We start from the raw sequence: 27,876 nt of genomic DNA, 5'->3' as shown, positions 1-27,876 counted from the left end.
CCAGACTCATGGGTGAGAGTCACGGGCACTAACCATCCATCCATCTTCTGAACCCGCTGTGTCCACGTAGGGTCGGGGGGGGGGGGGGGGGGGGGGGGGGGCTGGTGCCTATCTCCCGCAGTCAACGGGCAAGTAGGCAGGGTACACCCTGGACAGAGAGCCAGTCCATCACAGGGTAACACACAGACACACAGGACAAACAATCATGCGCACACACTCACACCTAAGGACAATTTAGACACACCAATCAACCTAACAGTCATGTTTTTGGACTGTGGGAGGAAGCCGGAGTACCCGGAGAGAACCCACGCATGCACAGGGAGAACATGCAAACTCCATGCAGAAAGATCCCAGGCCGGGAATCGAACCCAGTGTCATGTTGGGCTGTAGCTTTTTGACCCACGACATGCAGAATCACACACTGAGACAAAGTATGTAAAAAAAGGTTTATTTATGTACGATGGGAGGTGATGATGGTCTGAGTTCGGGTGGTTCCGGTAGAGTTCTAGAGCAGAGACAGGAGTGAGTATTCGCAGACTGACCATGTAAGGAATATGAGTTAGTAGCTTACGGTTTCCTGGTTGTTGGTAAAGGCATAGAGAGGGGGGAGGCAAGTCATGGCTGGCTGAGCTGGTCGGGTGAGTGTCAGGTGTGGCTGGGAGCTGAGCACCAGAGTTCGGGTTGTCCAGGTTGGCAGGTGGGGGTAGGAGAGCAGGAGGTCAGGGGCGAGTGACGGGCTGGCAGGCAGGGTTGAAATCCGGTGAGTCTATTTTCAGATGGTGGAGGTTTGGTTGGAGGAAGAGAAGCTCAGGCAAGGTACTGGCACGAGTTCTACCCAATGTTGAGTATCATCCGGCACTGATGAGTTGTCCCGATGCTCCTTAAATCCCCTGGCCACTGATGAGCAGATAGGCAGCAGCTTCTCTCCAGGCACACCCACCTGCACACAGAAAAAACTCAGCACAACACAGAATTAGACTCAGCACAGACCATGACACCCAGGACCAATCAGCCAAAGGGACATCCCCGTGGCCAAGCAGCAAGGCCGCATGATCAATCAGGATACTCGCCCTGTCACACTAAAGTTTAAAAGCTCTTCTCGGAGTGTTTCATTGATCACTGCTGGGGCTGCATGGTGGTGAAGGTTGGCCAGGACTCCTTTGAAAATTTGGTTTTTAATCTCAATGGGACCTTCCTGGTTAAATAAAGAATAAATAAAAATAAACAGTAATAATGATGATATTATTATTTTTATTGGGATTGGTGCAGAAATGCTGGGTGAGGGATCTGGACCATCTCACCAGGGTAAATCCAGGTTCTTCTCTGTGTTCTTGGGTCTCCAGGAAGATTTTAGAAGGTTTGATGAGTTCATCTGAACTTTTCTTCCCAGACTATATGAAACATGTCTGTAAACCAAACACAGCCATGCCTGGCCCTGACTCTGGGTCCTGGACTCCTGGCAGAACCAGGCAGTGACGTCACCCTCGGGGAGTGCAGGTCCAACTGGAGCTGAGTCTTTACGGGACTCGAACTCGTGTTTCTGGTCATAAGGTGGCCCCGGAGCCGCAGATTGCAGACCTGTTGTTGTTCTTCTCCAGGGGTGTCTCTCTCTATGACAACTTCCGGTTCCCCTACAGCCCCCACAGATGTGCTCGTTCCCGGTAAACACAAAGCGACTTCGCAGCTAACGGAGGATGGACAGAAACCGGAGCGGTAACGGGAGCGGTAAGGAGCCCTGCTCAGACAACTGACCGCCTTTCACACGTTTCAGCCGGCTAAGAGTTTCACAGAAGCTACAGCTGGTTTCACTAAACACCGACAGCTCAGAGTTAGCTTTTCCTCACGTTAAACGGTGCTGCTCTCTCTCTCGGTAATAACCAGGTTAAAGGCTGTGGTGCGTTTAAGTACTGTGGTTAACTGCTAAACTCACGTGTTCGATCAGACGAACTTAAACCACACACAGCGATGCCCCCCACACATTCACTCATTCACCAACATTCATGCTGAGCTTTTCACTTCCACTGTGTTTACGTCACTCTCACGGAGATCATCGTTAACGGCACGGTTCCGATAGATAGATAGATAGATAGATAGATAGATAGATAGATAGATAGAGAGATAGAGAGATAGAGAGATAGAGAGATAGATAGATGATAGATGATAGATAGATAGATAGATAGATAGATAGATAGATAGATAGATAGATAGATAGGAGGATGTTGGATGGATGGATGAGAAGATGATGAAGGTATGGTTGAGTGAATAATGGATGGATGAATGGATGAGAAGATGATGAAGGTATGGTTGAAAGGATGATGGATGGATGAGAGGACGCTGGATGGATGGATGAGTGGATGGTGGTGGTATGGTTGAGAGGATGATGGATGGATGGATGGATGAGTGGATGATGGATGGATGGATGAGAGGGTGGTGGATGCATGAGAGGATGATGGAGGTATGGTTGAGAGGATGGTGGATGGAAGAGTGGATGATGGATGGATGGATGGATGGATGAGAAGATGATGAATATATGGTTGAGAGGATGATGGATGGATGGATGGATGGATGAGTGGATGAGTGGATGATGGTGGTATGGTTGAGAGGATGATGGATGGATGGATGGATGAGAGGATGGTGGATGGATGAGAGGATGATGGAGGTATGGTTGAGAGGATGGTGGATGGATGGATGAGAGGATGATGGATGGATGGATGGATGGATGGATGGATGAGAGGATGGTGGATGGATGAGAGGATAATGGAGGAATGGTTGAGAGAATGGTGGATGGATGGATGGATGAGAGGATGGTGGATGGATGAGAGGATAATGGAGGAATGGTTGAGAGAATGGTGGATGGATAGATGAGAGGATGGTGGTGGTATGGTTGACAGGATGAGGATGGATGGATGAGTGGATGATGGATGGATGAGAGGATGGTGGTGGTATGGTTGACAGGATGATGGATGGATGGATGAGTGGATGATGGATGGATGAGAGGATGGTGGTGGTATGGTTGAGAGGATGATGGATGGATGGATGGATGGATGAGTGGATGAGAGGATGGTAGATGGATGAGAGGATGATGGATGGATGGATGAGTGGATGAGAGGATGGTAGATGGATGAGAGGATGATGGAGGTATGGTTGAGAGGATGGTGGATGGAAGAGTGGACTATGGATGGATGAGAGGATGGATATTATCAGTATTGATCCATTGGAGTACCAGATGAAGACCTGTTTGAGGACAGTCCTTGAATCTCCTTCCTTTGTTCTGATGAAACGAGAATGGAGGGACATCATTGCTGCTTTTACATTCAGTTAAGCAGCAAAAACAAATCTGTTGCTTGTAAAAACTCTGACCTAATTAAAAACAAAGCTCTAATTCCAGATTATCTGCAGCTGACTGGGCTAACGCTCATATTTCTGATAGAATTAGGATTAATCTATTAATCAGAGTGAAGTCAAGTTACTCAGCTGTTATCTGCTGCTCTTCCCTGCTTATAAAGTCTCTTCAACACAACTATATGTTTAAGGGTCCATCTAAACATGAGACAGCCCCGGTGTTCATCAGACCCATACAGATACGTTCTGATCCCTCTTATCAACCGTCGTCATTCATTCATGTCCTCAGGTGGTCTGAGAGGTCTTCTGAGTTCTTTTGTCTTTCAGAAATGTCCAGATGTGTGTTTGGTCTGTTTGTTGCTTCAGCTGCACTGACTGTCCACACACACACACACACACACACACACACACACACACACACACACACACACACACACACACACACACATTTGCTGATAAAGAAAATCTATTTGAAAACAAGTCTATAAGTTAAAGCTGTGATATTAAATTTGGAAAACAAAACAGCTTCAAACATGTTTTCATACCGCTTAACAACATTCTAACACAGTATAAATTTAAATATATTGTTAAGATTTAAAAAGCAAATTGCAGGTTAGAGACTCCCATGAACCCATGTTTAGAGAAACCGAATAGAAACTCATTTGAAACATTTTTTACACATACATAAATTATTTAGGCTTTTAGAGTCATTTTTGTGAGAACGTTTTTCATTTTTTGGCCAAACCAAGTGACATCATGTGAGGGAGTCCTGTTAGCTTTAATCCAGTGGAAAATATAGGTTATAATGCCGGCGCTGACACAGAGGAAACTTTAAATGTTTACAATTATACTCATGATGGACCAAAACCATGAAGTTATGAGTTTGCTGCACGCCCCAGAGGGCAGAGACAAACCAGAGGGAGAAACCATCGGTCAAAGCAGAGAGATAAAGGAGGAGCATTAGCGAGGGGGCAGCAGGTGTCTGGTGAGTTAACCATGTTAGCTTAAACTCGTGTGCTAACATCACAATATTGTACTGATTACTATCATGTACCAGACAATTAAAATAGTATCGGTCAGTTAATATAATATTAATACTAATGAGCGTCTGTCAGCGGTCTCATACTCGCTAATATCCGTTCATGTATCATAGTTTAGCTTAGGCCCTGTCCACACGTAGCCGGGGATCTGCCAAAACGTAGATATTTTTCTACGTTTTGGCCTGTCATCCACACGAAAACTGATATTTTTAAAAACTCCGGCCAAAGTGAAGATCTGGGTTTTCTCCGTGTGGACGGACAAAACCGGAGTTTTAAGGTCCGCAACGTCCCTTTCCGCGACAAAAATTGCTGACATCACGTGTGCGACCTGTGTTTACACTAGCCGACAGCATGGATGCCCTCAGAGCTGCGCTCGCTTTATCAATTGTCCAAGCGCTTTTTGCTTGTTTGTTTTTGCAAGCGGAATTACTGCTCCTTGTGGAAGACCACAGACGAAGGACGAGGTTAAGTGCAGGGGAAGTACTGCCGCCTACAGGTCTGGCATGTCCTTAACAACGTATTTATCCGGGTACGTGTGGACAGAGTTTTTTTTTTAACGAGGTGGTGTGGATGCAAGTTTTTGGAGGGGCGGATATTAGTTTTTTTAAAAACCCGGCTACGTGTGGACTAGGCCTTAGAGAGAGCAAGAGCCTGTCATCTGGTTCTGGAGCTCATGCGGGCTTCTGTGAGCTGGATCCGACCCAGACACCAGCAAGCCAGTTGAACTGATATTTTTAAAAGCTGCACACAATCCTTCCCTAGAGGTCCACGGTGGTTCTGATCTGGTTCCGACCCAGAAAGCTTGCTCGGCTGGTCCGCCGAACTGAGAGAGAGAGACACCTGTGATCCGGTTCTGGAGCTCATGCGGGCTCATGTGAGCTTGATTTGACCCAAACACGAGCGAGACAGTCGAGCTGGTATTTTTAAAAGCCGCGCATCCTCTCCTGGTGGTCCAGGCAGGCAGTTCTGATCCGGTTCCGACCCGGAAACCAGCTGGCCTGCTGAGCCACGCATCTCTTCTGGTGGTTGGTTCTGACCTGGTTCTGATGGTGATCTGAGTTCCAGAAATCCGCATTAAATTTTTTAAACCCCGCCTCGGGTCTCCGGAGCCCAGTGCGGACCTCCCTGTCCCGGTAAAGACCGATGTGGGCTACAGAAGTCCGTCTTTGCAGCTGCACTAAACACCCTCCGGCACGGAGATAGAGGCGTTGTTTCTGTTGTCTGGAAACCCGTGGACTCGATGTCCAGACAGGCTGGAGTTGGTACAGCCTTCACACACTACAGTTAACCAAAATGAACACAGTCCAACACTAGTAAACACACACACTGACTGGATAACATGACCTTTCTACCCTAAAACTGGCCACTCTCCACACTGAGCTGAGGCAGCCTAGCTTCTAACTCCCTTTGGTTACATCAGAGGTTCACGTGTAGAAAAAAGCTTTGCTGAGAAAGGTCACGGTCTACTAGAAAAACTCTGCTGTTATGCATTTTAAAACCAAACCTTACTATCCACAATAAGCTTTTTAAATAGTATTTTTGGACAGCATTTTATATGAATTAAAAAATATATTTTAACCTGCAATTTGGTCCTTAAAGAAAGACTGAAAAAGGGTGGCTCTCTCGCAGTTGTCTAAAAAAAATCAGACATTGGACCGAAAGCAACTATCCGGTTGTCGGTCTCGCTGAACCACCATGCTTTCCTGGGCCGTCCATTCATTACGCACTCATGCACTTAGCAACAGCACAACACTGGTGTGAGGTTCTCCTTTCAATATATCAAAGAAGGAGAAACAGCCGGCTGCTACCACTTCCACTTCAAAGCAGATTCAGTCGTTTACCTGGGGCTAATGAGTAAACATGGGTTAGGGTTGGAGAGGTTTAATGGACTGAGTTAGTGATGGATTCTGTTTCAGGTCAAGCCTGAGGATGGAGAGTTAGCTTCAGACCCAGAGCCTGTCCTCTGACCTCTGACCCCTGACCCTACACACACCTGAGGTCTATTAACCTCATTAATGATCCAATGGACAGCCTCAGCTTCTTGACGCTTATGGTGGTTCTGTTGGGTTTAATGGGCCGCTGCATGTCTGGACCAACTCCTCGGCTGTCCTTCCTTACAGGTGAGTGAAGCTCCACCTACTCTATGGTCAACAAGACCTTCATGCTTTCTAAGTAAGGTTACGAGAATGTTGTGTTTATTATATTATAGTTGGTTGTTTGTCAGATTTGGCTTGTTTTTAACATGTTTTTGCTCACCTGGAGTGGTGGACTCGACTTCCGCCATGCTCGTTTTTTTTTTAGTTGAAGTGTTAGCAGAGTGTGTGTCGTCCATCACGCTGGTCAGTAAGGGGAGTGTTACTATTCCAGTTATTATACTGGTTTATCCGAGTCAGAAGCAACGCAGCCTGAGTCTAAATGTGCAAATCAAAAATTAGCTGACCCACGAAACCTGAAAGCCCCTCATTTCCTTCTTCTCCTGGTCAAACTTTCTATGGTGAGTGAAGGTGTCAGACGGTAGCTTTAAGCATCCACGATAATGTCGCCTGGTACTGTCCCAACAGGGAGTTCTGGCAGACGCCTCACCTTCTTCAGTAGTCATGAAGTCAGCAACACCACCACGCTGCTTCTCAGTGAAGATGAAGAAACGCTGTACGTAGGAGCTTGCAATGCTGTGTTTGCCCTGGATGTTGGCAGCGAGGACGTCATCACTCTGAGGAAGAAGGTGAGCTGGGGGATCGGGGATGGAACCATTGTGTCCATCAAGAGCAGATTTCATAACATAATCGTTTAGTGATACATCGAACTCCTCTGCTATTTCTCCTCGCATTGAAAATGGCCTCCCCAGTCCTGCCATTTTCATGAATAAATTCACCCTTCACCATTTTTACGCCGGCGGAAATCCAGGTTGTTCTGACTGACCTCTGTGACCTTTGCTGGAAACAGTCTTCTCTCTTTATTTCAGCTGGACTGGAGTCCCTCAGACAAAGACCTGGAACAGTGTTCTATGAAGGGCAAGAAAAAAGTGAGTGAACATTTTCAAACACCCCAAACTGATCCCAGGTTTGGCCCTGCCTCTGTCAGGGCGCCCCAAAGCAGCTGTGGCTACAACATAGCTCATCTCCACTAGTGTGTGAATGATTGTTGGCGTTGTAAAGGACCTTGGGGGGGATCTAGGACTCTAGAAGGTGCTATATCAAATGCAGGCCAGTTTTGTTGACTACTCTCATGAACTGATATTTATTTTTCTTTTCTCTCCAGGCAGACTGCCATAACTTTATCCGTGTGCTTCAGTTCTTAAACTCCACCCACCTTTACACCTGTGGGACCTTCGCCTTCAGCCCACACTGCACCTACATCGTAAGCTTTCTACTGTGTCCCACTCTGTTAGTGACCCCTAAAGTCACCGTTCTGACCCCTGAAATATTAAATAAAGTTAAAGTCATCATCACACACTGGTGAAACTACATCTACGCATGTGACCCTTCCCTGTGGGGAGCGGTGAGCTGCAGCAGCAGCTGTGCTCGGGAACCATTTGGTGGTTCAACCCCCCCCCCCAGTCCAACCCCTTGATGCTGAGTGTCAAGCAGGGAGACATTGGTCCCCGTTTTGAAAGTCTTTGGTATGACTTGACCGGGATTTGAACCCTGATCTCCCAGTCCTAGGTAAGACACTCTACCACTAGGCCACTGAGAACATAATAATAGTAATAAATAACTGAACTATCTACTGTCTAATGTTAACATTAAAACAAACAAGTTTTATTTTAGTGTAAATCTACATACAACAGACATAGTTGGCTCTTACCACCTGTAGATCCTCCACCAGGGGACAGTGGACATGTACAGGACTAGATATGGCAGCTTTCTGATGAAGGTACTAATCCTGATGCCTTATGGTCTGAATGGGTTTGATGTGTATTAGTGACGGTGGTCTATGAGGGGTTAAAGTGACATCATCTGGTGTTGATAAATGATTATATTCTGGTTTTTCAGGTATTGATCTGTTTTTTATCATTGTGATGAGTGAATCTCAGTTACTTACTCCTGAGCTCTTGTTCATTATCAGTGAACGGCGTCAGAGATGTTGGCCCAATCCCAACACTCACTGCACCCTACGGTCTTCTGTGAAGTGCACTTGGAGGAAGTGCGCTTGAAGGCTTCGAGTGTGTGGTACACAAGTGTGCAAATAATCGCAGAATTAGGACAGGGAGCATTGTGTCATCGAACGCAAATCAAGCCAGGATGCTGGTCGCTGTGCTACTTTTTAAAAAAACCTTTATTAACAACTTTCAAATAAACAACCAAACAATTATTTGACAACATTTACATTCATTACTGCTTTGTCTAAAACATTCCAAGCATCAGTTAATCGTCCTAAAATGAACGGCTTTTATTTGAAATACATATTTTCAGAAAAGGCACTTGAGCCCTTCCTCCCACAACAATGGATTGTGGGTAATACCCTTCACCCAAGTCCACATTAGTGTGGATCGAAGGTGCAAAAGAGGCGTGATCAACTTTTGCACTTGACAATCGGGACACCCTGCGCACTCGCACCACTGGCTGGGATCACACGATTGAAGGTGGAAGTGTGAGTACTGGGAATGGGCCGTTGATTAACTGTGGCGGCCATCTTGAATAACTCACACCAGAGGTGTGGTTAGGGAGTGTTAACATCAGCAGGCTTCGCCCAGCCCAAAAACATGGGAGTATTTACATCATTCATTTTAAATTATGTTAGAGCAGAAGTTTGAAGTCAGCTCTGATTTCCTTGTAGTTACAGACTTTCCTGCAGCCTTGTAGCGTATAAATCTGAGCAAACCGTAGCTGTAGCAAAAGATTTTGCTCTGTAGGTCAGTCCAGACTTGTTTATTGTTTATTGTTTATTCATTTTAGCAGACGCTTTTATCCAAAGCGACTTACAATTTATAACCTATAGGGCATGTTGTGATTTGATGACATGCTCTATTGTAGTCTCATCAGGTCTAACAATGGCTTGGCGAAGTTTAGGCCAGGCCAATCACAGTGCTCTCTGTCTGTAGGGAGACACTGGGCGGGTTTAGCACCAGTGCTGCAATGGAGAAAAACTACAAAGGTGGCGTCGGCTCGGGAATGGCGCTGGTTTAAAAACAGCTTTGGCATCAACTTTGGATGATTACGACTTGGGCTTTTCTTTGAAACATGAGCAGATAGAAGCACTTAAGTCCTTTATTTAGAGAAAGGATGTATTTGTGTCTCCTTTGATGGTATATGGCCCCGTTGACTGATTTCTGTAGCGATGAAGGTGTTTGTTGCTGTAATTGGTCCGTGTGCTTTTCCAATCGCATGCGGAGACAGTTTGAAAGACAACCGTAGCTTCTGTCCCACCACTGAGCTCCAAAACATGGATTTTTCTGTGTGAAATTGATATTCAACACACTGATGATGTGACTGCAGCCTTAGTCACCATGTTACTGTTACAGCAGCAGAAACAGGAAGTGTCTTGTTGGTTTAACATGCTTCCTCGCCTCCACCCAGCACTTGGACACATTGAAGATGGACCCCAGTACCGAAGAGGGCAGAGGTCGCTGCCCGTATGACCCCTACCAGCGTAACACTGCCATCGTCGTGGGTAAGGCCTTACTGCCTGCTGTCAGCATGTAGCAGAACATCTTTTTACTGTTAGTCATGATGTTTTGTGGGATTTGTGGGCACCGCTTCCTTCCAGCTGTTTAATCACATTTTCTGTATAAAATTGAAATGAGCTCAGAGACATGTGGACCTATAACGTCAGCTGGCCCTCCTCAGACTGTTGAATTTTTCTTGTTCCTCCACCTGAGAGGACTTCCTAGCTAACTATGAACATGTTTAGCTCCTTTGTTAGCTCTGTTCCTGCTGCTTGAAGGTATTAGGATTATTAGATAGGTACTTGTTATAGCCGGTCGATCCACATCACAGTTGTATCGGCAGAAACAAGAACTTCCTGCTGGAGGAAGAGCTACTCTGAGCTTGGACTGTCTTGGCCTGATTTTGTCAACAGATGAGCGTGCTGCTCGTAGCCACACAGAAAGCGAGGTGACCGAAGCTCACTGCACGCTCCTTCCTCGGCGTGTATGTTTTTTACAAAGTCACGTTTGATCTCCAGAGGTTCTGTGAGATTTCCCATGTAACTTTCAGTCCAGGGCCCAGTTTTTCAAAAGTAATCCACTAGGATTTTGGATAACGGATTGGATTAAATCTTGAAAATGGGTTTTTCAAAAGAAAAAACGGATTACATAATCGGATTGCGTCACGTAATCCAATCTTGGTTTTGATTTGGATCAAACCTTTAGTTTGGGTTTTTCAGAACTTTTTGTAGGATATGGATCACTTTGATCCAAAAAATCTGGATTAAACTGATCCCATCAGAAGGGTGGATTCATCGTGGGTTTCATGCCCAAAATGTAATGAAAACTTCCCAAATGTATTAAATAATACTATATTTGGATCATGCAGTATTTTACAAGATATCCTATTTATTCATGAGATTTTAATTCTATTTGTTCTTCCGTCAGGCTACAGTAATTAGGTAGGCTTTAACGTATTCAGCCTTTCAGTACAGGCCTACAGCAAAGTAGAAAGAGTATGGTCTCATAAAATAATCCCCCAAACAGCTGTCAAAATTCACCAAAAACAATAAATTCTATTCTGTCACTAAAATTTATATATATATATATATATATATATATATATATATATATATATATATATATATATATATATATATATATATATATATAATAACATTTGAAAATATTGTTGTTTTTAGAATATTTATTAGTGATGCATGCAATGATTACAGAATAACCAAAACAATGCAAACCAAGGCCAGACTTGAGCTCCGCCTCCTAAAGGCTACGCTCAAACAAGCTGGTCTGTCCACATCAGATGAGGAAGTCTGAAATTATTGTGGAGTACTTGATATTAAGTCTTTTTTTAAACAAATATCCTCATACAGTGTTTGTGTTGTAGGTCTCAGATGAGCAGACTGCTGGAAGAGCAAGGGTGTGGTTTTCCTTGTTTTTAGTTTTTTTAAATGTGTGTGTTTTCATCCATCCATCCACTGTCTGAACCCGCTTGTCCATGTAGGGTCGCGGGGGGGCCGGTGCCTATCTCCAGCAGTCAATAGGCAATCAGGCGGGGTACACACAGGACAGAGAGCCAGTCCATCGCAGGGCAACACAGAGACACACAGGACAAACAACCATGGACACACACACTCACACCTAAGGACGATTTAGACAGACCAACCTAACAGTCATGTTTTTGGACGGTGGACGGTGGGAGGAAGCCGGAGTACCCGGAGAGAACCCACGCATGCACAGGGAGAACATGCAAACATGCAGAAAGATCCCAGGCCGGGAATCGAACCCAGGACCTTCTTGCTGCAAGGCAACAGCTCTAACCACTGCGCCACTGCGCAGCCATGTGTGTTGTCGTTTCAAATAAAAATAAACTTACCCCACACTGGCTATTCTACTTGTTGCTCTTTACATATCTAGAGTTCTACATTGTGATTTCGTATCCTGTTTGAGCTGGTTATCCAGATTTGCTGATCCTGAAAAATTCCTATCCGCATCAGATTGAACAAGTCCGATGTTGCTTTGAAAAACTGGCTCAAAAGTAAACTGGATCACAGATCGCAAAAAATAAAGGATTACAAAATCCGGATCAATTTTATCTGGATTAAACCTTTAGACAAACCAAGCCCTGATGGGAAATTCAGAATGTTTATGAATCAGTTGAGATCAGTTTGTGTGTAGTGGGTGTGGCCCTTGGACCAGTGCCCATAATGCCCATCGTATCATTTGGCCTTACTGTACGAGCTGCTTTACAAACTAAAGGCCATCATTAGAACGATGGAATCATAAACAATAAGGCCAGGACCAGTACCAGGAGTAAGGTGGGACTTCATCTGGAATTCGGTGTCATGAATGAACTAACTTGTTGAACAAACAGGATTTATGATCATCCTGAATTCCATCACTAACATACTTGGTGGTTCTGTTCTACTGGACCCAGTTTTGAGCTTTGATCTCTTGTTTCAGATGGAGAACTTTACACAGCCACCATGGCGGACTACAGGGGGAACCGACCCGTCATCTCCAGACACCTCAGTGAGAGCAGCCGGGTGGACATGAAGTTGGACGACGCTTTAGGGTGGCTGGAGGGTGAGTGGGTTGGACTTGCAGGATCCAGGTTTTAGTCTCCGGACTTCATAGTTTTCTTGTAGTTACTGCAGTTCCACAGCTTTACCTCCTTGCCCTCCGACTCCCTGTTAGGGTTGGGCTCTACAGATGGACTCTTGTATCTTTATTGATGTATTGTTCTTCTTTCTGTTTCCTGGTCTCTGTAGATCCCACTTTTATCAGCTCCATCTTCATCCCACATGACGAGAAGATCTACTTTTTCTTCAGAGAAGTGGGCCGAGAATACAACTTCATAGACAAGTTTATTGTGTCCCGGGTCTCTCAGATCTGCACGGTCAGGTTTGAAGTTGCTAGAGCTATGTTTGGTGATGAATCTGTGATTGGTTTATGATAATTGTTTTTTCCTGTGTGCATCAGAGTGATGTCGGAGGTCAGCGGACTCTGCAGAGACGATGGACCACGTTTGCCAAAGCTCAGCTGTTGTGTCAGGCTGGCACTGAGCTGCCCTACAACGTCATCCAGGATATTGTCATCCTCCCACCAGCAGAGGGCGATCCTGCAGATGAAACTGTGTTTTACGGGATCTTCACCTCCCAGTGGTCAGTCACGACTCCTTCAGAAACGTGCAGAAGTCAGGGGGTGTTTCTCAGTGTCAAGGCGCCTGGCCTTCCGAGGCGATGTCTTGCGAGGCCAGGCTCCTTGCTTACGAGGACACTGTCCTTCCTTGGTCAAAGAACAGTTAAATGGAACAGACTTACATCACGTGACACAGGAGATAACGTTATATTTTATACATATAAGTTTCAATATGAATATACAACAAGCCTTTTACTTTTTAAATTGTGTATATATTTGTTTGATTAAATATATAAGTGAGTTACTACCCGCTAGCCACCGAAGCTGCAACTACTAAGCAACTAACCAACCATAGCTAATAGGGATGTTTCAGACGAGTATCCGGTACAGATAAAGCATTTTTGATGAATACAAGCATGAAACGAGTAAAACTAGTAAATAACTGTAATCGTGCTGAAGGAAAATCCTCAGTGGGTAACTCACTGTCTTCATGCTCTGTGATTGGCCAGTCACACTGAGCGCCCGCCCCTCTCTACACATAAAACTCTGTAACCGGGAGCTCAGTCCGTCCGTCCCTAGGGATGGGTACCTTTGACATTTGAATCGATCCGGTACTAATTCCCGGTACGTACGAATCGATACCGGTACTTAACGGTACCAATTTTCGATACTTTTGAGTGTTTATTATTTTAATTCTCTTTTATAATTAAATATATATTTTTCTCAATTTATAACCATATTTGATAAATATCACGATAAATAGCATACAACTGTTTGTATTTTAACATCGTCCTTGTAGTTTTATAAGCTGATAATTAAACTGAAGCAAACATCTTTACTGTGAACTAAATTTACTGTGTATCTTCATTCCTTTTGCCGTCCTTTTTCAATTGATTTTTCCTACTGGGAAGTTAGAATTTCCGAGGAGAAAGCAAACGCACCATTAGCTGATAACAATGGTGGCAATGGAAGCTAACATATCAAGCTACTTTATCTTAAACAGTTTATTTAACTGCTGGAGCAGATTAAAACGATAATGCCTCACACTTAGATCGTTGTCGCTGGTTTCGTCTTCACCCAATCACCCGTCAAATTTAGTAAAGTGAAGCCAAACTTTAGAGCGCGTTCATGTTCTTCTACTCGGAAATTCAGAGTTCCGAGGAGAAAGCAAACGCACCATTAACGAAACTGAAGCTAACATATCAAGCTAATGTTATCTTAAACATTTTATTTACCTACCGGAGCAGATTAAGATGAGGATGTCTCACTTAGATCGTTGTCGCTGGTTTCATCATCACCCAGTTACCCATCACATTTAGTGAAGTGGACCCAAGCTTTAGCGTTCGTTCTACCATGCTGCTCTGTTTACAACTGGCTCGCAGCGACCGATGTCATAACGCTCTTGCGTATGCGCAGCTGTCTTGGCAAGTTCTCGTTGTGAAGGACGGGTACCGAAACGAGGCACCGTTTCAAATGAAGTGAATCGGTGCTCGGTCGGTACTGTGGAATTCGGTCGGTACCTTAAAAAGTACCGAATTCGGTACCTTAAAAAGTACCGAATTCCCCATCCGTCCCATCCACGGCACGCACACACACAGACAGTAACGGATCTCTCTGTGCTTGCTTCACTGTTGCTCACGTTTCTTCTGTACTCCCTAGGTTTTCTTCAGCTCGCCTCATTTTCGGTTTAATATTTAAAGTTACTTTTTTGTATTGTATGTGGTGCGTTTGACAAGACAGAGCTGAAAACTGCTTGTGATGCGTCGGTCTGCCTCCGCTTCGCTCGGGTTCTCTCTCTCTCTCTCTAGATTAATTCATGCACTTAAATATGAATGTTCTGATTTTATTGAAAAACTTGTTCTGTAATAGTTCCTTTACTATTGTGATAAAAATATTTAATCTCAATTCTGAGGCTGCTCTGTAAATAGTTTTCAAATAAACAATAACACATAGCAACTTCTGATCAATCCATATCAATTTCAGATTTAAAATAATGTATTGATGTAAACCACGCCCACTTCTGGTTAAACTACACCCACTTCTGGGTTAGGCCACGCCCGCTCCGAGTACAGATACAGATACAGATAGTGGTGTACTCGCTCATCCCTAATACAGTGATCCCTCATTTATCGCGGTAGATGCGTTCCAGACCTGGCCGCGATAGGTGAAAATCCGCGAAGTAGGGACTCCATATTTACAGTATTTATTTAACAGGTACGTACATTATCCAGACTTTTAAAACCCTCCCTTTACATAGTACTGTTAACAAACCACCCTTTAATGTACATTTTATGATGAAATTGATGAAAAAAACAGGAATTTCTTGATATTTCGCATAGAAAAGTACCGCGAATCGGTGAAAAATAACGCGAATCGGCGAATTTCCCTTGAATAAGGCTCCAAAGAAAAATCTGCGAAGTCGTGAATCCGCAATAAACAAACCGCGAAGTAGCGAGGGATCACTGTAGCTAACTTATTTGGATCTAAAAAAAAAAACATTTTAAATTAGTTGACTTATTTTTAAGCTTGAAATTTACCCCTGAAGTAGCTGCCAGCTACTGATCCGCCATCCTTTTGAGAATACTGTGGTGTATTCTGGGAAATTTCTGACCAAGGCTTGGCTGCAAGACACCTCCCGTGTATCCTTGCTCAGGTAGCTAAACGGCTAGCAAACGGAGAACACACGCCTTGGTAGAACATGAACATTGGAATGCGTCTTGGCGGTTCCTGATGATGTACCTCTTAGGCAACCGGGGCAGGGCCAAGACATAAGGCGAGGTTCCTTGGCATTGAGAAACACCCCAGATCTTTGGTAAAACTGGATAAGGCTGTTTTCTGCTCCTGTAACAACTTATTAGAACCGTTAAAGAGGTTCATTGGAAGATTATTTTTAAGCCTTTAATTCAAATCATTTTAATTTAAAGGTGTAGTTCCCTGAAAAATGTTTTTAAATTATTATTTCTGATCATATCAGTCACTCTGGGTTTTTCATGCAGGCTGATCATGAAAATAGTCTCCTACATCTATCTCAGAGAACGTGTCTGCTAGTAGAAGCTAACCATTAGCATTAGCGACTCCACTACACGGCAGAACTCCTTCCAGCTTGTGTTATTTGCAGTGTTGCAAAGCTGACAGAGTCAGTGGTCACTATTAGCCAGTCAGAGGCGAGATGTCCAAATATTAGGTAATGAGAGGTCGTGATCCACGTGATTTGTGATAAATGTTTAGTTTTCATTTGGTGAAGACTAGACTCTTTGGCATGTCTTTGTTTTCCCGTAGGTGCTTCCACAGCTTTGTAGATAGAATAAAAAGCCTTAAAATTATTCCATTATTCAAACAGAACTTGGTGGAACCATCTGCAGCTGCTTCTCCAGGTCTCATGGTCACATGGCTGCTTGGCACTGTAAGCTCTGCTCTCTGTTGCGAGTTCACATAGTTGTTTTTTCTTGTTGTAACCATGGCAACAGCTGCATCAGGATTTCCAGAAACGTTCTGGTTTTCTGTATTTATGGTTATTGGCTGTGCAGCGCTTTGGTCGGCTTGCATGCTGTGTTTAAATGTGCTAAATCTAATAAAGTGGTATGGTATGGTATTTGTCTAAAACTGCTCCTCATCTTCATAAAGACTTAAATCAGGTGAAGGGAGCTGATCTGGAACGAGCCACAGGGCCTGGATCACGGTGTTGGACTGGGTCGGATCTGAGGACGGGGTTGTCCTGAGCTGTCTTTACTCACTGTGTTTTCTGCTGAGCAGGGCTGTGAACTCTGGACGCTCAGCAGTGTGTTCCTTCAGCCTGACAGACATAAAATCCGTCTTCTCCGGAAACTACAAGGTTCTAAATCGGGAAACATTACAGTGGAGCACCTGGGTCCAGGAGAAAATCGCCAATCCTGGAGAGGTAACTGTTTGTCTAACAGCTCTGGGTGTGGCTTAGGCAAACGGCATCTGGAGGACCTGTTCAGGTGCAGATGTTCACACTCCTGTGTAACTCCTTATGTTGGTGTTCTAGTGTGGCCTGCACAACGCCTCAGATAATGTGCTGCGCTTTGTCAAAGAGAACTTCCTGGCAGAAGACAGCGTTCGTCCCCATGGGAGGCGTCTGACGATGGAGACCTCCAGACACGCCTACAGCCGCCTGAAGGTTCAGAGGGTCCAGGCCGCCAACAGGAAACACTACACCGTCCTGTTTCTGCTTACAGGTGGGCCAAGAACCAGAACCAGACCAGACAAGACAGTGTTGGGTTTTATTCAGTCGGCCCTGGGCCTTTCTTGAGAAATCTGCTCAAAAGGAAAATTCCCACAATTTATTGAGTATACTTTTGTATCCACAAGGTCTATTTTGTTACTTTTTGTCTCATTTTAAAACAAAAGTAAAAGTCCCATCAGTTGTCACACACACTGATGTGTGTGCAAAATTTGTTCTCCGCATTTGACCCATTCTTTGGGGTGAGCGGTGAGCTGCAGACACCGCTGCACTCAGGATCCATTTGGTGGTGAAAGGGAACGCTTTTGGGATTTGTTGAGATGTGTGAATATTATATATATGTGTGTGTAAACGCCAACGCTGCAGCCCCCTGCGACGCCTTTAGCACAGACCTCATAACACATGAGGAAGTCAGAGCAGCTCTGAAATAACGTAGCAACAAAAGCCCCCGGCATTTGTGCAATAACCGTCAAAATGTTCAAATCAGGCGGTGACGGCATTGTCGAGTTGCTTATCCACATATTCAGTCTGGCGTGGGAAACTTGAGACACTTCCCTTGACTGAACCAGAGGGGTCATACTACCCTTGTGGAAACAGGGGGGACAGAGTGACCTGCAGCAACCACAGAGGCATCACACTTCTCTCCATCCCCAGAAAACTCTTTACCAGTATTTTTCTCACCTGTGCCCTGCCAGCTATCAGGTGCAGCCGCCGCCCCCAGCAGGCTGCTTTTATGCCCAACTGGTCCACAATGGTCCACATCTCCGCCGTTCGCCTACTGATAGAGAAGAGCTATGAATTCCGCCTGCCACACCTCACTCTGGCGTGCCCTACAAGCCCTTGGAGCACCACCCAAGATCGTAGCCCTGTTCAAATGTCTCTACAGCAACGCGCAGAACTTCATCTGCATCAACAGCAGACACTCTGACTGGTTTTCCATCTCCAGTGGCATCCGTCAGGGCTGCGTGGCCACCCCTGACCTCTCCAGTTGCTTCATCAACCATCTTATGTGCAAGGTCGGCAAACGGATCTCCAAAGTTACCTTAAGCAGTGACCACCTGACTGACCTGGAGTATAACAACAACAGCATCTTGCTCAGCACAACCCACAGCGAACTGAGTGATGCTCTGGTTATCTACAAGGAAGAGGCAGAGAAGCTCGGCCTCCAAATGAGCTGGCCCAAAACCAAGTTCATGCATGTTGGAGACTGACCAGATCCACCCCAATATACCTTGGTAACGACATCACGGAGCCTGTCAAGAACTTTGTTTATCTGGGCTCCTTAGTGACAGACAATGGAGACCTGAAACTAGCAATCAGTCGCAGAAGATCGGCTCTACAGTCTCAGGAAACCACTATGGCGACACCAGACCATCTCGCAAGACAAAACTCCATATTTACAACTTCGTCGTAATCTCCATCCTGCTGTATGGCTCGGAGACCTGCCCTTTAACAAGACTCTGGCTGCAAGAATTAATGGCTTTGATAGAACCATTGAGAACATCAGGTGGCCCCAGCGGATCTCCAACCATGTGCTAAGAGAACGCACATGTCAGCCAAGCGCATCATGCCTGGCAGCGCAATGCCGCACCCGCTGCCTCGGCCATGTTCTCTGCCTTCCCTTCAACCATCCGACCAGAGCCATTCTGCAGTTTGGAGACGACCACGAGGTAAACCTTGCACTCGATAGCTCGACGTTGTAGCGGCCGACATTCAACATTTTGGAGTTACTGTGGTGAATGCAGGAACAGCTGGCACAAGACCGCCACCAATGGAAACAACTGGTTCACCTGGTAGGCTCAACTCACCGGAGCGGGACGACGCCCGACCCCTTGCAGAAGCTGCGATGATGATGATGTAAATGGACATGGAACATTGAAAAAGGATTTTTTTTCTTTACTGCCTAAAAAGTAGCTTTCAGGATGAATACCTCTTTGATCACGCTTGTGGAAGTTTTAAATTTTTATCTCTAAATCCGCAGCTAGTCCAGACGCAGCCTTCTATCATCGTGACTGATGCTTAGCTCGCTGTAGATTCGAGTGTAAACATAAACTATGACCCACTTTCGTTTTTTTTTTTTTTTTTTTTCAAAAGGTGAAAACTGACAACCCCCCAGCCGGCTGAGAATGAAATCTGCTTCAGTACAACATTCCTTCCAGCGTGATTGAGAAGTTAGACTGTTTAGTGATTATTTCACAGTAGAATTCCTACATGTTGCTCCTTTAACCGTCTGGAACTCCTCAGTAGTTTCAGCTCTGGATGGAAAAACATTTGAGTTTCCAGACGTTCTCAACAGCTTCAGTCCACAGGAGGAGGAGGAAGACATGAAGCTCATGGACATGAGTTACGTTCTAGAGCCCGTTTGGACTTGTGGTGTTAGACTGGAGGAATCCTGTAAACCACCAGAACCACTCAGCCTCTGAATGCAGTTGATGGGCTGCAGTGTCCTCCTGGAAACTTGTGAGATGTTCCATCTCACTCTAACTCCTGTCCGATGGACCTTGCTGTGTTACAGAAGCAGGATTCCTACACAAGGCGGTTCTGCTGCAGCCTGGGGTCCACATCATTGAGGAGGTTCAGGTGTTTGAGGCTACTCAGCTCATCAAGAGCCTAGAACTGTCCATCTCTAAGGTACACAGAGACAAACATAACTTCTGTCAGATAGACAGGATTAGAGGTTCTACCTAGGTCCCCGTTTGGACCTGATCCACCTGTCTGATTAGACCAGTCATCCTGGACTCATTCCTAGTTTTTTGTGTAAACTTGAGAATCAGCAGATTAATTCCATGTGTTTGTGTTTCTGTGTGAAATAATCCCTGTCTGGTCTGACACCGCCCCCACACAGGGACAGCTATATATTGGAACATCTGAGGGTGTGCTGAGGGTTCCTACGTCCAACTGTTCCTACTACTGGACATGTGCTCAGTGTGTTCTTTCCCGAGACCCGTTCTGTGGCTGGGACCCTGTCACTAGGATCTGCACGGAGGTCACTGGATCCCAAAGCACCCTGTAAGTCCTGCTTTAGCATCACTTTAATGAGAACTGATCCAACAACCTGCTCATGGATCAGAAAGTCAAACCTCTTAGTCCTCATGCCCAGTCGGGGAAGATTTTTACCCCATTGCATCCAGTTTAATATTGAATCGTGCAAATGGGAAGTCACCTCTGGCTGCTTCTACCTGCCAATCAGAGGCTCCCACTAGTTCAGTGGTTTCCAGATTGTTTCCTTTGAGGACCCCCTTGCTTGTGGCCAGGACACCCAACCCCAACTCCTATATGTATACACACATGAAATGGGATTATTTACTATTTTTATGCAGTCATACAGAGTTATAACTTATACTGTAGGGTGTGCTATTGGGACATAAATGTAATTTTTACAAATACAAGCTTGCTAACCTCACAACCTCAGCAAAGACAAAATTATGGGGACCCTCAATTTGGGAGCCCTGCAGTAGTTGGTAAGCGTGAACTTTGGCTGGCCAATCAGTCCATAGTGGGTGTGTTGGGTCAGCTCAGCACCAAGCTGACCACTGGGGAGCAGGTCCGAAACAAATTAATGATTCAGCGTGAACAACGCGCAGATAACAAACATGAAAACTACTCAGCCAGGGATAGACTGAGCCGACCCAGCTGTAAATGCCCCATTGGACTAAAGGGCACGGAAGAGGGTGGGGCCTTGCATACAAACTGGGGAGAAAACAAACTGAGGTACACAGACGTTTTACTTAAAAAATGTGGCCATAACATTAAAAAATAAAGAAAAAGCTGGAGTCCCAGGCAACTACCCTGGGGCACACCACAGCATTGGAATAACTCCCACTGAAGAAAACTGACTGTGATCTACAAGTTAAAAAGCTTCTGATCATTTGAGTGATGAGAAACATTTTTCAAAAATTTTACATCAGAAACTGAACATTAAAAATTCAACACTAAATGAGCTTTATGATCTCCCGGTGACCCAATCCAAGCAATCATCGCTCGATCAAGTCGACGCCTCACTGGTGTCGTGTGATCAGAGGAGCGTAGTTTGGTTGGCTAAAAGCCACATTGAGAGTAGCCAGTTGAGGTGGATCAGGCATCTGGTTTGAGTTCCTGCTGAATGCCTATCAGGTGAAGTTTTCCAGGCACATCTAACTGGGAGGAGACCCAAAGGAAGAAACTGTTTCAGCTTTTGGGATGTTGTTAGGATGGCTGAAAGTCTTTGTTTTTTACTTTTATTCTTGTGTTTGGGTCTTGGATGGAGTTTGGTTTTATTCATGCTCAGTGCTTTGGTCTCCGTGTGTAAAAAGTGCTTTAAAAATCACAATTGAATGATTGAGAGTTCCTGCTTCTGAAGGAGGTTCTGCTGGACCAGCAGCTTGGTTTCTGTTTGATAAATGACATTAGAATAGAACCGGCTAGCTGGTAATAACCAGATGTGTTTATTTAGTCCTGATCCGTTGAACCGTGGACCTGAGCCAGTCTTGACTGGGTCAGTACCATGGCTGAACCTTAATGCAGCTAAGAGATGAGATGAGTTAGAGGACAGGGATCATAACTGATAGCTGTCCTTCTCTAGGATCCAGGACATTGATGGTGGAAATGTTGAAGATTCCTGCAACAGCCTTTCATCAACACACATAACCAGATTTGGTCCAAGCAAACGGCCCTCGGGTGAGATACAGGATCACATCAAACAGCATTCTATTAACTCATTCACTGCCATTGACGACTAAAGTCGTCATTTGCATTTTTTTTACTGTTTGAGCATCGGAACGAGCCCCCACGCTGAGAGAACAAACATCTCAGCCCTGAAGCCGATCTTCATCCGCATACGTCACAGATCACATGATCAGGAAGTAACACATCCACGTGTTAGGAGATCGTTTTGGGCCGTTCCTGTAAAAAAAAGTGAGGCGCAAACCAGAAAATCGTCTGCCGATCACAATTCGACAACGGATTATGAAAGAACGGATAACGCTCGAAACACACAGATTCTTCCTGATGTAAGAGGTGAGTCTCCTCTTTGTTTTGGTTGTTTTGGCGTCGACATCATGCTAGCGCGCAACGTTCTGTGACTTAAAAAAACAGTAAAAACGGTGAGAAACGCTGGCAGCGAAGGCCGTTAGTGATCAGGAAACGGCTGGCAGTGAATGAGTTAAAAACACCAATTTTAGATCAATTAAAACAGAGTTATTTTTTGTCATGTGCATTTAACATCATCTCCTTAGCTGTAAAGATGCTAATTAGTTTGAATTTGAAGGAATTTCATCCCTCCTGGGTCTTCCTCTTCATGTTTCCGATGTTTCTGTGCTCCAGCACCCGTGAGCTGAGTCAGCAGGTCATTAACAGGGTTCCACACAACTTAAAGACCAACTACACTTCTTTTTTCAACACATTTGCAGTGGTTGCTAGTATAAATGAATGCCTTGTAAGTCGATCTCTGTTGGGAAACAAGCTCTAGCACTTCTGTTTCAGGAAGTAAAAGTTAGCCAGGCGAGAGGGCAGCAGAAGATGGCAGGATTTGGAGTCTTATTACCTGATGTTCAGACACCTCGCTTCTGATTGGCTAACAGCAACACAACTCTACCACTGACTCGGTTTGCTCTGCATTAAAGTTTTATCTCCACAAATAGCACAAGCCTGAAGGTGTTCTGTGTTGTTGTGGAGTTGCTAATGTTAACGGTTAGCTTCTACAAGCTGAGACGTGCTCTGCTCTCTCCTGGGTGCTAAAGCAACAACAGCCTTCTCCGTCGTTAGCCAAGATGGGTGAGTGAATAAGTTTTATTTTCAGTTTGGCATAGACCTGACTCTCTTTTCTGAGTATTTGCCTGTCTATTTTCTTTTGAAGGCTAATGTAAGAAATAGGGGCAGAAGACTATTTTCATATTTAGCCTGCATGGTAAATTTAGAGCGACTGATCATAACTTAAAGATAACACGTTAAAAAATGGTTTCTAGTTGAACTTGGTCTTTAAGGCTCTACTGAATTTGTACCTTCACCTCTGAATCAGGTGCTGAAGTATGTAAACATCTAAAACCTGCAGGATGGTGAACCTGGAGGACCAGGTACCCAGTTGCTTGTGTCCCGTTGCTGACTGAGCTATCTGTTTGGCAGCCTCGTGTCCAGCAGGTGAGCTGGTATCTGTGTCTCTGAACGAGGTGGTCCGGCTCCACTGTCCAGCTGCGTCCCAGCTATCCCAGCAGCTGTGGGAACGACCCAACAGCCGGATCTCCGCTGACCTGTACCTGCAGTTGGAGGATGGGAGTCTGAGTTTCGTGGCCACCCCGACTACCCTGGGACACTACCTGTGCTTGTCCACAGAGAACCATTACCGACAGACCATGGCCATCTACCAGGTGAAGCAGAAGAGCAGTACCGGGTCTCAGACACCACCCAGCTACACCAGAACTTGGGCCAGACCCACAACTCAGGCATCAACCAGACCTGGAACACACACCTCTGGAACTAGGAACTGGCCAAAAGACACAGAATCAAGACAGGTGGAGACAAAACCCTCGCTGTCCATCAGGAACAGTCATGTCACCACCCCTCAGCTCAGCAGGAACCGGACCCTGTGGACAGCAGGGTCGGGGCTGAGAGGAGCCATGTTCCCTGATGGGGAGCCCGTGCTGTCGGCCCCGTGTCCCAGATTCCTGAAAGAGTTGGTAATAGTTTCTGTTCTGCTGGTCATCTGCCTTAGTCTGCTTGTCACGATGACACTGTATGCTGTCAGACAGCGATGTCAGAGCAGGACCGCCCCCCAGACCAGAACGCTAACCAGAGACACTGACAGTCGGACCTCTGAGGACCAGGAGGCTCTGAGAGGAAACCAGATTTTCAATAAGCGCAGCTGTCAGGCGCAGAATGGGGATCGAGCTGCTGGACTCGTCTGTAACGGGTCACTTTTAGAATATAGACAGAATCTACCCAACACCCCTCTCTGAGACACAAAGGCCACAAGGGCTTCTGGTACCAGTAGGTCAAGGCCCAATGGACCAGGTTCTGTTTAAGGTCCAGACTCCTAGTACAGTGGTGTCTAAAGATGGAGGACAGTCATCTCCTGGTACTGAGTGAACCATACGTGAAATGTGAAAGCTTTACAGGCATTCCTGTGCCCTCGGTTCACCCACTATTGTGCTCCGTTACAGAACAATTGGACTGAGAGCAGGACCAACCCAGTTGGGCTTTAAAGATCATCAATCATCAGGATCTTTTCACATTTAGTGAAGTTGGGTGTAAAGGTCCTTGAAGAGCCACCAGAACTGGTTCTGGTTCCAGGATAGACACGGCTGCGTTTTGTTGATTAAAGTTCTCTGAGATAAATCGGTATGAACCAGAATCAGTACCAGTACAGCAAAGGGTCTGGACTAGTAACGATGATGTTCCAGTCCCATCTGATTTCAGATGTTCTGTGTGGACCCATCAGAACTGAATGTTTACCTGCTTTTCAATAAAATGGTTTTCAGCTGTCTGGATATCTGTGCTGCTTCTCCTCCATGTCAGACAACATGAAACTAGGAACACGAGGGAGCAGCATGTTCTCCTCAGCCACCAGAGATGGCTTTAGGTGGGATACGTTAAGGTGGGACAAGTTTAGGTGGGACGGTTTTATGGAATGGCTAATTGCCCCAGGTCGGGGGAGAGGTCCTACCTCAAGTGGAGGAGTTTAAGTATCTCGGGGTCTTGTTCACGAGTGAGGGTAGGAGGGATCGGGAGATCGACAGGCGGATTGGTTCGGCGTCTGCAGTGATGCGGACGCTGAGCCGATCTGTTGTGGTGAAGAGGGAGCTGAGCCAGAAAGCCAGGCTTTCGATTTACTGGTGGATCTACGTCCCAATCCTCACCTATGGTCATGAGCTTTGGGTAATGACCGAAAGAACGAGATCGTGGATACAAGCGGCTGAAATGAATTTCCTCCGTAGGGTGGCCGGGCTCAGCCTTAGAGATAGGGTGAGGAGCTCGGACATTCGGGAGGGACTCGGAGTAGAACCGCTGCTCCTCCAGATCGAAAGGAGTCAGTTGAGGTGGTTTGGGCATCTGATCAGGATGCCTCCTGGACGCCTCCCTGGGGAGGTGTTTCGGGCATGTCCTGCCGGCAGGAGGCCCCTGGGTCGACCCAGGACACGCTGGAGAGGTTACATCTCCAATCTGGTCTGGGAACGCCTTGGGGTCCTGGTGGAGGTGGCTGGGGAGAGGACAGTCTGGAGCTCTCTAGTTGGGATGCTGCCCCCACGACCCGGACCCGGATAAGCGGAGGAAGACGACGACGACGGCTAATCCAGGAAGAGTCAGGTCGTGTCTGTGAGGTAAACCTTCTCAGGAACAAAGATCTATCTTCCAGGTCTTATTAAGCAGGACTGCATCTGATGATGTTCACTATGAACCACGTAGAGATGGAGTTCATTAGCCTTTAGAGCAGAGGTCACCAACTGGGCCTGATCTAACAACAGCACAACTCACCACTGAGCAGCATCCAACAGTCGTATTGCTACTCTTTTCATCACACTTACGTTATTATAGATTTGAAAAAGACTGATTTATTAAAGGCACTAAATTAGGTTTATTATACATTAAGTTTATTTAAACTCTTATGTAATCAAGTGTGGAGTGGGACAGTATTTTAGCCCTGGCAGTTTTATGTCGGGGGGGGGGGGGGGGGGGGGGGGGGGGACTGACCCACATTGGGTAAGCAGCCCACCGAGGGGTGGCCCATCGGGACTATGCCAGAAATGCCCGATGGCCAGTCCACCCCTGGTCTAGTTGAAAGCTCAGGACTGAGGGTTTGATTTAACTTTGTGTATCAAACTGGTTGGCCTTGATATGACCCAACTTCACAAAGGACAGTGAAATCAGACCAATTATGTCTTTATTATCTTAAAAGTGCATTAAGCAAGAGTGACATCCTGTGGTCAGATTTTGGTACTGCAGTCCATGAATCAAAACAAACCCCTCCAAGGACACTAGATTCCACTCGTCCCTCTCCCAATACTCACAATTCCACACTTGCATCCCTCAGTGGCATGTCGAGGGGTGCGAGGGCATAGGGCGTCCTAACTCTGAAGTGCAGACCTTGGCCCAACGCTCTTTACGCCAACGATTCACACTTCACCGAAATCTTCACTGACGCAGACTTCGGCGAACGGTATTATTCGTATTCCATTGCTTTGTGAGAATTTTGACAAGAAAGCAAAGGGCCCTTTCTGAAAATACTTTATGTGTTTTTAAGTACAAATCTAGAACGATTTTATTATTGCATGTCTGTATGATAATAAAATATTTCTCTGTTGGAAAAATGCATTACATATCTGTTAAAAATTATTGTTAACTGATAACAGTGTTGGTGTGTAATTTTGGTCTGAAAATGCCAGCTATGTAATCACTAATCTATATAATTAATAACATACATTACAAATTTACTGACTGTAGAGTCAACAAGGGAAAAAATTAAGATTAAAAATGAAAAAAGAGAATTTTTATTCCGCTTGCGGTAAGGAAAAAAACCATTTGGAATGCTTATGGAAAATGAAATCTTCAATATTAGAACCAAATCTTTATCATTTTTATTACCCAAAATGAAATAACCAATCAATCAATCAATCAAGTTATTTTTAGATGATTTTTAGAAATAAGTTCATTTTTAGACGATTAATGATATTTATCCATACTCTGTATTTTTGAGACTAAGATTTGATGTTGACCATAACAAATGCAAATTTTGTCAAAATGACAATAATACTCTGGAACATCAGATTGTTCAGTGCGATGGTTCATGAGTGGTCTTCAAATATTACTGTATCTCTGTTTGATTATAATATGGTTATGCTGGCATTTTGTTCAAAAACCAGGAGATGGAGTTCTTGTGTAACAATATTTTCGTAATGGGGAAAAATCATGCACAAATGTAATTTTTTTAAAGTTTCTCCACACTTTTATAAGCATTTAAGAATGATGTAAAAAGTCTGTGAAAATGTTGGAAAAACGTTTGATTTAATGACGGAAAGTGTGCGTTCTTTATTTTTTATTAATTATTTCTTATTTTTTACAGTTTATCAACAAAAAAGGTTGATTTGGTGGTGAATTGCTCGTAAAAGAGGATGACTGATCCATGACTGAAGTCTCACACAGTTTGATCTTACATGGGGATCTCCTCACCTTTAGATTTCTGTTTAATGTCTTCTGTTTCATTCTGAATTTCCAACCTAACTTAAGATTTGATCCCAAATTCATCAATCATATTTTGTATTTGTTATGTTCAGGTTTAACTTTAATTTTTTTTGTTTTAATTTCGAATATTTATTTTAGAACATGTTGCCATTAATTGTTTCTGAGTAAATGATCAAAAACTGAAAAATAAACATTCAAATCCCAAATTTAGATGAGCTGAATAAGACAAACTATGTTTTTGTTGTTTTAACAGTCAGCTCCCCATAGAATTAATTCTTAATAATTAAATGTCCTTTCATCCTCTCAGCTTCATTTTAGGCGCATTAATCGAGAAATTCTGATTATTTTTGATAAGAATCTGTCTTTGGGTCCGGGTTCGGTTCTGGATCCAGTGTTAA

The 27,876-nt window shown here is 44.9% G+C and overlaps 1 protein-coding gene across 1 annotated transcript; it reads left to right on the top strand.

Moving 5' to 3' along the window:
• Positions 1 to 1,612: 1,612 nt before the first annotated feature.
• On the top strand, positions 1,613 to 24,484 carry sema4ab (sema domain, immunoglobulin domain (Ig), transmembrane domain (TM) and short cytoplasmic domain, (semaphorin) 4Ab). Its single transcript, XM_015955737.3, has 15 exons — positions 1,613 to 1,725; positions 6,299 to 6,502; positions 6,944 to 7,104; positions 7,345 to 7,404; positions 7,641 to 7,739; positions 9,899 to 9,992; positions 12,448 to 12,570; positions 12,756 to 12,883; positions 12,967 to 13,148; positions 16,879 to 17,023; positions 17,135 to 17,324; positions 19,845 to 19,960; positions 20,175 to 20,338; positions 21,891 to 21,985; positions 23,429 to 24,484. Exons 2-15 carry the CDS (start codon positions 6,406 to 6,408, stop codon positions 24,256 to 24,258), a joined length of 2,484 nt encoding a protein of 827 aa, XP_015811223.3. The 5' UTR covers positions 1,613 to 1,725; positions 6,299 to 6,405; the 3' UTR covers positions 24,259 to 24,484.
• Positions 24,485 to 27,876: the final 3,392 nt, after the last annotated feature.

This window comes from Nothobranchius furzeri, chromosome 11, assembly GCF_043380555.1.
Source record: "Nothobranchius furzeri strain GRZ-AD chromosome 11, NfurGRZ-RIMD1, whole genome shotgun sequence".
Lineage (NCBI taxonomy): Eukaryota > Metazoa > Chordata > Actinopteri > Cyprinodontiformes > Nothobranchiidae > Nothobranchius > Nothobranchius furzeri.
The sequence above is the reverse complement of the archived record's forward strand: the minus strand, read 5'-3'. Positions and strand labels throughout refer to the sequence as shown.

Coding starts and splice junctions, on each gene's coding strand:
- sema4ab (XM_015955737.3), top strand. CDS start 6,406: ATGGACAGCCTCAGCTTCTTGACGCTTATGGTGGTTCTGTTGGGTTTA. Junction 17,024..17,134: donor AAATCGCCAATCCTGGAGAG/GTAACTGTTTGT, acceptor TTGGTGTTCTAG/TGTGGCCTGCACAACGCCTC. Junction 21,986..23,428: donor TCCAAGCAAACGGCCCTCGG/GTGAGATACAGG, acceptor TCTGTTTGGCAG/CCTCGTGTCCAGCAGGTGAG.